This window comes from Meleagris gallopavo, chromosome 14, assembly GCF_905368555.1.
Source record: "Meleagris gallopavo chromosome 14, MGAL_WU_HG_1.1, whole genome shotgun sequence".
In the NCBI taxonomy this organism is placed as follows: Eukaryota; Metazoa; Chordata; class Aves; order Galliformes; family Phasianidae; genus Meleagris; species Meleagris gallopavo.
The window spans coordinates 4334378-4348229 of NC_139417.1; the positions used below are offsets into that span (position 1 = coordinate 4334378).

The following is a 13852-nucleotide window of genomic DNA, read 5'->3' on the forward strand; positions in this document are numbered from 1 at the left end:
TATTTTTCATTGGCTGTCTTATAAAAGCAATATACATTTCATTAAAACTTTATTGAAACCGTCCATAATTGCTAATGAAACCTGAATTATGGCAATCTCTAGAAGTACTATAAAGATGCTAACAGCTTCATTGCATTTTGCACAGCTGTTCACAGCAATACAGTAAGAGGCTGATAAGCAAACCAGCATCCAGCAGTGTCAGGTGCTCTGTATTGGAGTTAAAGGTGTCAGATCCCACAACCAACAGCAACATCTCACTTCCGCTTAAGGGAGGCTTTCGTTACAACACAAAGGACAAGGAAAAGCATTCAGGGTTTGTGTTTCCACGCCGCTTACAAGACTGACTGACAGTCAGCAAACGTTACTGATGTGAAGGCTGTGGCAGCGGGGCTCAGGGCTCCCACCAGCCCCGTCCCACTGGAGCAGCACTGGGGCACATGGCTGCACAGCTTCTGATGGCTGCACAGCTTCTGATGGCTGCACAGCTTCTGATGGCTGCACAGCTTCTGATGGCTGCACAGCTTCTGACGGCTGGGCCGGGCTGCCATGGGAGCACGGGCACAAACCTGCACTGCCCGATGCGACTGCTCCATGATGTGCAGCGCCGGTACATCTGTGCCACATTACAGATTTCACGAAGGGCTTTGCGGCTTCTCCCAGATGTTTTGGAAAGGTTTTCTCATGGCTGCGGAGATGCTCGCATCCCTGCTCCCAGCCGGGCCGGGAAGCACAGCACAGCTCCAGCGCCCGGCTGGCAGCACGGCACGTTTCGCCGCCGTGTACGAGCACTATTTACATCGTGAATGAGAAATCCTGGAGAGCTGAGAGCGGCACCGCTTGTTTACAGCGCCGGAGGAGTTATGTAAGAAACGCAAAGCACCGCTCCATTCGCACCGAGCAGAGCGGCAGCATTTTCCAACGGGGGAAGTACCCGCATGGCTGAATCCTCCTCTCCTCTCCTGCCGGCTCCCCCTGACCGACGGGGGCCGCCACGGGGGCGGGAGGCGGCGGCGCGGGGCCGCCATGCGAGGCCCGCTACGAACCTCAGGGTAATCATTGCCAGGGCGCGCGAAGGCGGCCGCGTCCTCCCGCAGCCCGCCCGGGGCCTCACGGACTTGGCGAGCGGCTGCGGCGCAGAGCGCGGCGCCCCGTCACGATAAGAGTCCCCGCCGGGCAGCGAGCGGCTCCGCTCGGGGCGCTGCCGGAGCCCGGGAGGCAGCGCCGAGAGAACGGGTTAAAGCTGGAGCGCCTTTTTGTGGCGTGGTACAGAGGGGGAGAAAATGAAAGGAGACCGTCCGGTCCGGCGTTTTCAGTCCGGGGGAAAAAAAAAAAAAAACGCACTTATTCAACTAGAAATTAATGTAATATTTTAGTCCAAGTCTTACCCTTACAGAGTCATTGTCTATAGCAACCGTGTCCATAACACTCTAATTCTCAAGAGCGCAACTTTCTAGTAAATGGCACATCTGTCAAACTGCAGGAAACATCTGGGAAAATAGTTAAATAAAAGAGGTGAGATTAAGCTCTTGTTTCCATATGGCTGGGATGCTCAGCTTGGGTATGTCTGTCAGCGGTACCGGCTCTTTTTACCTCTTGTGGTATCGAGCTTTTGGACCAGCGCTGAATTTCATCCCGGTGTAGTTATGTAACTTCTGCAATGCAGAACTTCCCATTAGTGAGAATGAAGGAAGGCCCCCTGGGATGACAGGGCAGCAGCAGGCTCGGTGCCAAGTGTTGGCACAGCACCGCCCACCCATCGCAGCCAGGAGGCTTCATGGGCACGTCCATGTCCATGAAGGTTTTATGCCACTTTACCACAAGAAGGGAAGTCAGGAATGAGTCTGGACCTAGCTAACAAAACCTTCCTCTTTGCAATTGGATAGCCCTAACACTGCCTGGTTTTTCCAAGTACTTACACATACAACCAAATTTTGGCAGATCTGATCTTTCTGTGCACTATCAAAATGCTCTTAATCCAATTCCAACCCCAAAGCTGCCCATAACAAGCACTGCACATGTGCTTGGCTACCGCCTCCTGAGCTGAACGGGATTTGACTCTTTTCTGAAATTCCCCCTTTAAAACATTTGCAAACCTCAGTGTTAAATATTAACTCAGACACTCTGAGACTCACTAAAGGTTCCATTTAATGTACATTTGTTGGAAATAATTTAAGAAGAATGAATCGAGTGATCTCCATTAATAGTTAAGAAAATATATCTGACTAATTTTGGTTTATCATTCAAGGAGAAAGAAAAAAGAAAAAAAAAAAAAGACAGCTGTAAACCTGTGGAAAAGCAATTTGAAAGCTGCTATGTAATCCTTTGTCTGCTGTGACCAACCAGAGCCACAATGTGCCAATGCCACTAGGAGTGCAGAGACCTTCAGCTTCAGCAGAATCTCTTGGCAAACACCAGGTTAACTACAAATACTTCAAAGGCGCATTCATGTTAGGAGGACTCCTGCAAGCAAATGTGAGGCACTGGGTGTTCAGAGTTGTGTGTGGGTTGTTTTCTTCTATTCTCATTTGTCACAATACAATGACAGCGTAAGCACATGTCTTAATATCCCATAAAGCCTGGAACAAAAAATGCTGTTAAGAGCAAAAAAACTTTTCTGAAAACTCCCACACTACCTCTACAGCCCAGTTCTACATCTTCAAGCCTTGCTTGGATCCACAGCCAGCCCATGCCATAACAGGGATCTGAATCTCTACACACCATTTCAACCTTGTATCCTCTGCCTGAGAATGCCAGAGAATAGCAGGGAAGAGGTGATGGGGTCTATTCTTCTAATTAGGAACATGGTTTATTGATTACTTCAGACCTCACTCAATTCTTTGCCTAGTGTGACTGCAGTCTTGAGGAGGACACAGCTGACCCAACTTGTATCAGGGATTGAATGAAATGATTTCCCAGGGCCAAACCTAAATTGTTCTGCGACTTTCAAATGCTTTCAGGACAGCTTAAAAAGGATTTAAAAAAAGTAGTGCCAATGTAACTTCTACCGCAGCGTTAACTAAAGTGAGCAAACTCCACTGGATAGCTCTGTTAGATGGGACCTTCAGAGATCATCAGGACCAGTTGCCTGACTGCTGCACAGCTAACCAACTGCTTTAGTACGTTATTGAGAGCATTATTCAAATGCCTCTTCAGTGCTGACAGGCATGGGAGCACCACGCACCCTCTGAACCCGTTCCCCTGTGTCTGAACACCTTTCCACAGTAAATACATTTTCCTGAATCTCCACTGTTCTGTCACTTTTTTTCTATCTTTCTTTTTTTACAAGAAAGATCTGAACCACATATCAAGCAAATCAAGAGATCATAATTCTTCTACGTATACCCAACGTGTGCTAATCTTTTAGTGTAATAGTTTTCATACAGAAATTAACATTCATTGCAATCCTAATGCCACCAAGCCATACAGGAATTGGTGCCAAGAGACGAAGAAGAAAGTGCTCCGTTCACAGTACTGTATCTCTGTACAGCCCCAAACCACAACACTGTCTTTCCACCTGATACGCTCTACAAGCAAAGAAAAAATACTAGCTTTCTTCCAATGGAAATCCAAACATTTTCATGTACAATTTTACCACTAACACAAAATCTGAATGCTTTTGAAGATGTCCATGTCATAAATTCTCTCTAACTGTAAGCACAGTGACGATACCACAATTTGCTAGCGTGCAAACTATTTTTAAAATCGCTACACCACAGCTATAAACTGTTACCCCTAACTGCCCCTGTTCCAAATACTGCAGTGTTCCTTCTAGTTCCTAGTAAAATCAGAGCAGCAGTAACAGCACAGTGTCATTTCTTTAAAAAAAAAAAAAAAAAAAGTTAAAAAAGGAGCATTTCTGTGCTCTTGGCATTTACCGATTTGATTTGCTCTTTGGCACACAAAATGCCACGAGAAGAAACTTATCGGACTTCTCAGTTCCCTGCAAGGACTCTTAAGGCAGAAATGATGCCTGCTGGGAAAAGGCTGATGTCAGCTCTTAAGAGCTCCCTGCAAGGATAAGGAGGCCTTTGTTTTCAGCTGAACTGTGAAAATGAGAAAATGCCTCCAGCCTGACAAACAAGAAACCCACATAACATAGGTCAGGCCTGAGACCTTTACTTAAAGGTACAACACACTTCATTCGTGCTCCACCTACATCACAGTGCCCAGATACAGATCATTTTATACAGGGCTAAATACATCTTGGAAATGCAATAAAGAGACCTCATTTGTTAAGAAAGACTGGTATAGCTCCAGCCCCTTACCAGTCAAGTTCCTAATTACTCTCCTCTAAATCACAGGAGAACAAAGGCATGTTCCAACATGAGGCTTCAAATAAACTCTCCGCTGTTTTACAGAGCATCAGAAAATTCAGTACAGTACACAAAGCACATTTTACTTAAGTAAGACTGTGCTTCAGTGAATGCATTTTAAGTAAAACATTTGAGAGATATACAAGAAAGAGTGAAATGCACAAAGGGATTTCGTACTACAGTGCCTAGGCTTGAACGTGAGGTGGAAGTATGGTCTTTATCAAGTGAGAAGTTTGTGGGTGCCATTTCTACAACAACAGAAATACAGAAGCTGTACAAATACAGTCCAGAGCACTGTCATAAAGTAAAGATCTTAAAAATGTTTCTGCAAGGTCTCAGGTATGTATATTTTTTTATCCCAAGGCTGAGAATTATCTCCCCTGAAAACAGAGCCTTTCATAAGTTTGTTCTTTGCACAGGAATTTTGGAAGCATAAAAGAATTGCCAGGGCATATGATTCACTGTACTTCACAGCCCTCTCTGCTCCACTAGTTGTATTTTTTTCACGATAAGAATAAACATTCCTGAGTAGAGCCCCAAATGAACTTCATCTGAAAGACACATCTGGGAATTATACCTGAGCAAGGATTATCTCAAAGCATTCAATTTCAGAACAAAAGGCTAGAATTGCTTAATGCCTAATAGAATATCCAAAGCAGGTACATGGATTCGTTCCCAACGATGCGCAGTGCTGCTAAGAGTTAACATCAAATTGCTAACAAAAGTTCTGTCGTTTATAATGAACCATGGAGCCCGATTCTCATCCTGTTGAATTACATTTCCACTCACAATATGTTGCTGGTAAGAGGATGAATATTCAATTGCTTCACAGTTCTACCAAGATGATCACAAAGACCCAGATGTCTGAACAAGAGATACTTGTGGTTGTAAAGACTACTGCCTTCCAAGCACTGACTTCCAGATGAACAAGATCTGTCCATTCTGGTCAGTTAGAATAACTGAAGACACTCAGCTAAAGGAGCAGAGATTTAAACAGTGCTATGTGGCAAAGATGCGTGTGATACCGACTGAAGAATTTTTGTATCACCAGCAACCTCCTCCTGTGTGTTCAGGGCACTAAAACCTGAAAAGCTCAAAGTACAAGCACTAAACCTCACCTCTACAGTCCAAGTCACAAAAATGTATTTGCTGTCACACTGTATCAGTAGCAAGGGCATCTCTCATGGATTTGCTTTACCAAATTGAATATTATCAAAACAGAACTTTAGAAGCTCCAAGTCACTACAGTGGGAGCACCATTACTGTGTTCCATAAAATACTTCTTTCTCCAAATTTAGTGTCTTTTTGTCAGTGCAAACAAATCAAGTTTCTACAGTACGTTTCTCATCCCCAAAGTATTTTAGGGCAGTCCTGTAAAGTTTGAATAATCTACTTCAACTATTAAATTAGAATGAAAAAGCATTATGTTAGATCATGATTCATATGCAGTAGAAGCTTTAATTGAAATAGATTAAGTCCCATCACATGAATACCAGGCAGACAACCATTGCTTTTTACTAGCAGAAGATGTGCCTTTCACATACAAAAAGAATGCACTGAGTAAAAACGTAGCATACTAGAAAAGACTATGTCTAAGGGATCACGTGGAGTAACTGCCTGCATCTTTCAGTTTTGAATGCTGGTTGCACGTGAGTCTGCTGGCTCAGACTTCATTATTTTTATAGTCTCCACTGTTTAAAGTGCTGTAATGTACGTAACTGCCAGCTGTGTTTTATTTCATCACTAGCATATGAATTTTTACAAATCACACCTTTTCCCACAAAGTTACATAATAATTCAAAAATGCCATAAAATTCTTCAGATGTGTCATGTCTGTATGCCACAGAAACAGAGCATGTGGTTCTTTCCAGTACCACCATTTTCAGAGCCAGGGAAAGGCTGTAAATAGTTAAGTTTTTAGGAGAGAGAAGGTATGTTGTAAATGAGAAGTCTCCCTCTGCTTGTGAGCTTTTATTGTTTTGCATTACTTCAGTGCTGGATTCCTGATTCGTAACAAATTCCAAGACTGCAGACTACAGGCCCAGCCTCTGACTAACACTATGGTGATTTATTTGAGGATAAATACCTCAGTCCGCATCTTATGACTGAACACAACAGTCCACAGCAGAGCGGAATGCAAGGAATGCAGAGGCTGTAAGAGCTGAGGCAGCAGGGAACGGCGCTCAGCTATCAGACTGCCCTGGACTGCTGAACTGCTCCAAACACTTCCTCCAGTCAAGAATGAAAGGAATTCTCTAAGCCTGTACTTCATGCCAACCAGACCTGCATTCCTAGGAATGCACACAGCAAGAATGGCATTTGATGATTACCCAACACGTGCACCTAGCTCATCAACACCTTACCTGTATGAAAAATTCCACATCTGACTGTCAGAGCTGGAGTGCAATCACCCAAGTAATGTTTAGCAACAACTGCAGCTTGCCCAGTTGTCAAGGCAGACTACAGAGCAGCTGGCTCACAATCTCCTGGCCTCTGAAAAATGCAAACCACTTCTGTTTCTCCTCCTCCTGCTTCCCCACCCCCAGAGTACAGAGACTGCTCAGAATCTGGGGAAGTGAAATGAGCAAATTACAAAGAACACACGAACAATGCTTTAGAAACTGCAGGGTTAGTGTATGTGTTTTGTTACAAAGTTAAGCTATAATTCCTGTTGCTTTGTTGCATGCAAACCAAACAAGTCATTGCTCATCTAATCTCATCAGCTTTTGTGCAGAATTTTCATGCAATCTGGAACAAAGGAAAGATCTACCAGGAAGATTTAGACACAGTATGATTTTAGCACGTACAGAGATGAAGAGGACAGCACTACGTTCTGTGTGAAACAGAAGTAATAAAAGCAAGACACTTACAGATGTGGATTGAACATTCGACTCATTTTAGAAACATGTTCATTTTCACAGTCTATCTCATCATCCCCTTGGTCCATGCTGAGCTTTCTCTTATTGGGGCTGATCGGAGGAGGGCCTGTCCGATGGTTGGTTAGAGCAGAGGATACTGGGAGAGACTGCATTCTGGGCTCACCTCTTAAAGCTGCTTCACCTACAGGAAAAAGACAAGTGAAGATGAACACAACAGGCAAAATGAGGTAGAACATGGTGTTTTTAAAAAAATTCTCGCAGACAAAATTCCCAAACAGATGTCAGGTGTGCAAAGGCACATTTAAACATGGTTATAAGATAAACAAGGCGTTATAAGCCATACCTTAGAGTTTCATGCATGAACAAAGCAACAGTTGAGAAAAGGTAATACAAGAAGGGTCGACTCACCCCAGATGATCTCAAAGGTTGAACTAACACATCTTTCTAACAGTATTTTTATTCAGAAGCATTCCTTCTTACAAGCTGCCATTCCAGCACTGAACTTTCATTACCTCATCCTGCAAAGCATGACTATTTGCAATGAAATATGCTTTGTTCCTTTCCTTATGGTTGTGGTATAAATTCCAGGTTCACATCTATGCCAAATATTCAAGATCTAAAGCTGAATAAACATTGAAATTCTCAAGTTATTCTTTTCATAAAAAGCTGTCCAAAACAAGCTTGTCTGGTATATAACTATGTGAAGTAAAAATTAGGGAAAAAACTGGAACTTGCTTTTGCAAGTGTAAGTTTGTCTGCAAACGTCCGCTATACTTTTAAACTAAGTTTGCTCCAATATACAACAGTACATATGTTTTCAACAGAAGAATCATATAACTTCAATTCTAAGAAGGGCATTTTTCCATGAGGCAGACTTGGTACTCAGTAGTTTATAAATTCTACGTATTTTCTGATAACACAGAAAACGCCACTCACAGCATGTGGGAGTTATGTGTAAACAATTCCAGAAATGATACAATTAGCTTGCATAGAAACACATTCACACAATGTTACTATGCATACATTAAAATATGACCACAGTTTTTTTCCCCTTTCAATTAACTGTCTCACTGAACACAGGGCCTGAAGGGCAGCACTGCATTTTGCCTACAATTATGGAACTCACCATCCTTACAGCCATGGGTCATAGGGATTTAAAGACATTAGAAAATGCTCTTCAGGCTTTGAAAGGGCTTAAGGATGAGCTAAATTAACCAGGGTCACCTATTCTGGCAATATCCCTGAAACAGCTACTTTTGCTAGAGTTTAAAAGTTGTATTTTTCCTATGCTGCCAGAAGCATTTTGTTTTCTACATGGCCGTAATTTCCAAAACTAAAATTAGGATAAAGTTAACTTCATCTGCAGTCCTGAAGTAGCTGAGAATAGAAATCTTTGTGTGTCACCACACATTTTCACATCATCGCTGAGGCAGACGATTTATAAAACGCTGACCTAATTCCACACAAAACAAATACTATTTTGTTGGAAAAAGAAGGAGCGAGGAGAAAACCTGAATGTTTACCAGTAAAAATAAGCATTTTGCCAATTTCGTCAGCATAATATAAACTAGCAAATATACACTGACCTATAATACACCACAAGTCATGATTTCTATAAAAGACTCTGGCACCAGATTTAAATTGGAACTTTCCATCTCAGCTCTAAATAGTAAAAACTGTGCCCTACTGCAGATGCTCTGAGACAGACATCCAAACCCCTCCTGTATGAAAGGACCAAAACCCCCACCCCAGCCACCTTAATGTCACACAGAGCTCTTATCAAAAAGACCTCTCATCTGAAATAACCTTCCCCTGAGTACAGTTCCTGTATTTTTAGTTCAGTCTGTATGTTTTGAGCAGATATCGATCATGTTCTGACACAAACTTTAGAAGTAAACCACATCACACCGGATTCTCTTGGAGAGGAATCTCTCTCACTTCTCTCTTTGATAAAAAGTTTTATACCAATGTCAAAAGATAAAGCTTTCATCAATTCAGGCTCATGATACTTTCATCCCACCCATATGCAATCATTCTTCTCTCTGTAGGATCTCAGATAAGAGAAGACTTTTGAAGACTCAAAATTCCATTAAAGTAGTTCCAGGTCTGCACCTAAGTCCTCCTGAGTTCTCCTGAGCAACTCCTGACAAGAACGTGGCCGCTCTAACTCACAGAATCATAGAAAGCTCATGTGAAGCCCACTGCTGTTTACAAAAGATAATTTCTAGACATTGTTCTATCTTTCCCTTTTCTCAATCAACAGCTAAGTGCCCGATACTACACAATTACCTCTTTTTTTTCTTCATTAAAAAAAAAAAAATTGTGATTTTATTATATGATAACAACAGTGTCTATATACTAACATTCATTTAAGTGCAAAAATATTATAAAAAGTGTTATTGCTGCCTTATGCTGGAAGTAGAGACTCATTTTAAAGAAATTTAGCAAAGCAAGGGTTGGCTTCTAATTAAAGCCTGTTGAATTTGATACTGCATTTTCCTACTGTGAACTAACATGGTCTTCAGCACATATCTGACAGTTCTGTCTTGTACCATAGGGCCATTCAGCCAAAGCTTCAGCTTCATGAGGACAGGTGGCAGAGGTGAGCACTGGGGCAGGAGGAGCTCCTCGCTCTCGGTCTGCAGGACAGGCGGGAAGACAGCAAGCATCTCCTCCAGGCAGAGCCACGTGGCCACTGCCCAGCAGGCACCAGGCAGGCAGGGAACGATGCCAGACAGAAATCCAGATAGCAGGGTAAGATTAAGAGGAAAAATATCCCTCCATTGTATATAGGGATAAATTGCACGCTCACAGCTTATAATTTTGATTAGGGTTAAAACTGTTTTATATTTAAATAAAAGGTGTCTTCTTTCCCCACCACTTTACTCCTTCCCAAATGTGAATTTAAACCAGCAAGGAAGAAACCACAGCAGAGCCTATGATACAAGGCACTGGTTTGCTGACTGCATTTGTCTCCCCCAGCTGACCGCACGCCATGGTAACCAGACTCACACTACACAACTGGCAAGACAACACTCTGATAAAACAACTCCGTTTTATAAAATTCCCCAAGACTAAGCTCCAGTCTTCAAAATTCATTACTGTGAAGGCTTGTGTCTGCACTGCAACTGAAAGCATGGATAGCAAAACACATTTATTGTGCCTCTCATAATACTTCCCTTTGTTTCAGTAAGCAGCTGGTGTGAGACACTCTTGATCTGCTGCTTTCAGATAGTTCTATGTACAACTGTTCATACCAGTCCTTTTTTTTTTTTTTTTTTTTTAATTAAAACTGTTAGGCAACACGATAAAACACAGACAAGCAAAACCCAGATAACAATGTGACGTAGTGTCTGCCTATATGCCAGCACTGCAGAAGCACACTCACTCAACAGAAGTTAATGCAGTCAGCAAGGACGTTCTTTATTTTAACCACTTAGCAGCCTAAACTGCAAGTGATTCAAGCTAACACAAGCAAATGAAACATTTGTAAAAACAGCATGTCTCTTTTTGAACATAAGCACCACCAAGATCGTTGGATCTTTAACATTATTTTTGTTTCTCTTGCAGTTCAGTCAGCAGTATCTGAGTCCCTACTGAAACGTCCATGCAATGCAAACATCACAACAGCAAAAGTCATGTTTTCACAAGTGTGGATTCGACAGCAAGACACCAGAGAAGTCTTAAAATATGCCTGAGAACTCCAGGAGTTACCAAAGATTAGAGGAAAAAAAAAAAAAAAAAAAAAAGATATACACTATTTTGGCAGCTAACTTCCTTCCTCTGTGACCTAGCAGCTCTGCACTAAGACATGGCTATCACATCCTATCCCCCCTCCCAGTTTCCTCTTCCCGCTGGCTACTGTTAATCCATAAAATCTGTGCGTTAATTACGAACCAGAAATGAAAGGCTTCATCTTTCCAGCTGAAGACTGACACGATACAGACCTTAGAGCATACTGAAATAAGACTCCTCAACAGAAAGTCTAAGCGCTGTCCTTGCCCACTTTACTTTTCTGTTCTGCATCTGACAAACAGATTTGTCCACAAGAGTACATTCCTGACACACTTATTAACTTCACAAAAAAACCTTCCGCTCTGGATCAACATGGTCTTTACCTTTAAGAGCTTGAACTGAATTACCATGACCTCAGGCCACTCTAGTAATTAATAAAATCATGGGCATGAGTGTTTAGCAGACTTTAATTAACGTGCATTACACCTTTAATTACTTTTTCCAATATCTTCGCGCAGACAAACTCATTAGCAACAGCGGTTGGTTCATGTTCCCAGGGTCAGACGTTCCCAGGAATCAATAGTACATGAAGGTCTTCAGGGCCAATTTTACCTACTGATCCAAAATTTAGCCCTCACTGCATATGAAATATTTCAGCTGAAACGACAGGACATTCACAAAAGCTATGTCTATGTGAAGATGAAACTACAGAAGATGAAACAAGTTTAAACTGAAAACCAACAGGAATGAATTTATAAACTGTTCCATGTTTCCTTCTACTACCTGCAACACAAAAGTCTGTATCAACATGAATTGAGATAGATGACATTATTCCAAATCATGGTCAAAAACCACTGATTTGAGATACTAGATGTCAAGTGATGAAGTCACTTGAATATTGCTTAGTTTAATCAGTTATCAAAACAAGTTATCAAAACCACTAAGAATCAACACATTGTACCAGCAAATTAGCATGCTGATGTTGTCAAGTACCTACATTAGGTATTACTTATACACACTGTATACATTGTGGTATCTTTGAAATGATGGAATTCCCCAAAAATTTAATCTGTGCAAAATATTCAGACTAAACTCTTGTAAGATCATGACTTAATGCAAATTTTCTTTGCTTCTGTGGCCACAGAAAATGAATTAACCCATTCAGACATCTCAGTATAGAACTTTGTTTTATGATAAAAGATAATATCATTTGTGACTGCTTAGGTTATTTATTTAACCACTGGACATTTCTACAACCTGATGCAAACAAGAAAGTCTTTGTATCACTACATTATTTCTGGATGACAGTTTTGATAATATTACTTAGCTTAAATAAGAATTAATTAGGAGAAGTACACTGTCAAATGCTGCAAACAAGTTACAGTAGTACCCATTTGCTTTATTTATATAAAACCAGGCCCACCTGAAGAGCATAATGAAATGGCAAACTACAAGAACAACAGGAAAATTAAATATTAATGAGAACAGTCTTCTCATAAAACACTGTTATGAAACCATATCTTGGAAATATTTCTTATTACAGCTGACAGACTTCTTTCAGCAGCAAACTTACTAATTCACGTATCTTACACACATTGTACTGACTTTCTTACAGGATGACAAAAAGCTAATTTAGGAAACAAAAGAATCACATACACATTTACAGAAAAATTGGCAAAACTCTGCTCTCATCAGCTTACAAAACATATGAAAAGCACTTACTCCTGGAACCACGCTCTGGCTACCACTGTGCAGAGATACGTATGCCAGAAAACCCACGGCCAAAAACAGAATACAGTGATTAAACTGACTGTTCTGTTCTGGCTCCTCTATCTGACCATGCCTGCCAATGAGGGACACATTACATTTGACGTTGCTAGCAAGAACATAAAACAGTGACCTCTGCATTCAATCACCTCCACCCACTTTTTCCTCCTCTCTCATCCAAAAGACTGCAGCGGGAAAGGAGCCAGAGTTCAGGTACAGCAAGACCACTTGTGGAGCACAGGAATGATTGCTTGAGGATCCTTTAAAAAAACACATCTTTGTTCATCAGAGCTGAGCAGCACAGGCTAAAGCAGATTTCAGCAGACTTTCCAAAAGCAACAAAACAACAACACACAACAACCAATTGTGCCAGAATGGCAGAACAGACCCCCGAAACCTGTCACTGTCCCTTCAAATGTACTGTGAAAAACTGATTACATCAACTTCCATTCTTGTGATACTGTAACAGACATACACTCTGCACATAAAGACTTATATGGACAGTTGACTCAATTCTACAAACTAATTCATAAATACAAGTAAAAAAAAACTCTTTGCTGATCACACAAACTAAGTTTGTAACATTCTCTTTGCTAATCAGTACCACCTGTGAGCGTCTCCTTCTAATACACTTCTAGCTGTAAGTAAAAACAAAAATGAACTGCAAAAATGTGTCTATGTAAGTAGGCAGTAATGATGGTATGAAAAGGGGAAAGAGAGCAGATAAGTTCAAGGAACATTTGGATTTTGTGCTGAGGAACATGGTTTAGTGAGAACTATTGGTGATAGGATGGTTGGACAGGATGATCTTGTAGGTCTTTTCCAACCTTGGTGTTTTTGTGATTCTGTGATAAGCCAAAAAAAAAAAAAAAAAAAGGCAGGCCAGAGCAAATTTCAATGCTTCAGTCTGGCAGAGCTTCCTAGTGTCGTAACATCAAACCTCAAGCATGCTATTTCCTCTGTCAAATTTCAATTTTCACACCCCAGCAACTGTGACTGTGGGACTGTGTTGAGTTCCAACCCAACAGTGAACTCAGGCTTATATCTAATTGTAGAGACTATTTGAGAAGTCTGAATATCTCCCTTTAGGATAATGGCTCAACCAGTAAACTCCTGCAGCACATCTCTCAGCTGGCTGTTTGTAGGATCTTCCTTTCT

The 13852-nt window shown here is 41.4% G+C and overlaps 1 protein-coding gene across 4 annotated transcripts in view; it reads right to left on the reverse strand.

The window, feature by feature from the left end:
* The window catches only part of VGLL4 (vestigial like family member 4), an 83938-nt gene that overhangs the window by 16948 nt on the left and 53138 nt on the right, over positions 1–13852 (reverse strand). For all 4 annotated transcript variants that reach the window (XM_085235971.1, XM_085235972.1, XM_085235970.1 and 1 more), the window contains one exon: positions 7184–7373. In XM_085235971.1, coding sequence (XP_085092097.1) covers positions 7184–7373 — 190 coding nt within the window. The remainder of the gene's footprint in view (positions 1–7183; positions 7374–13852) is intronic.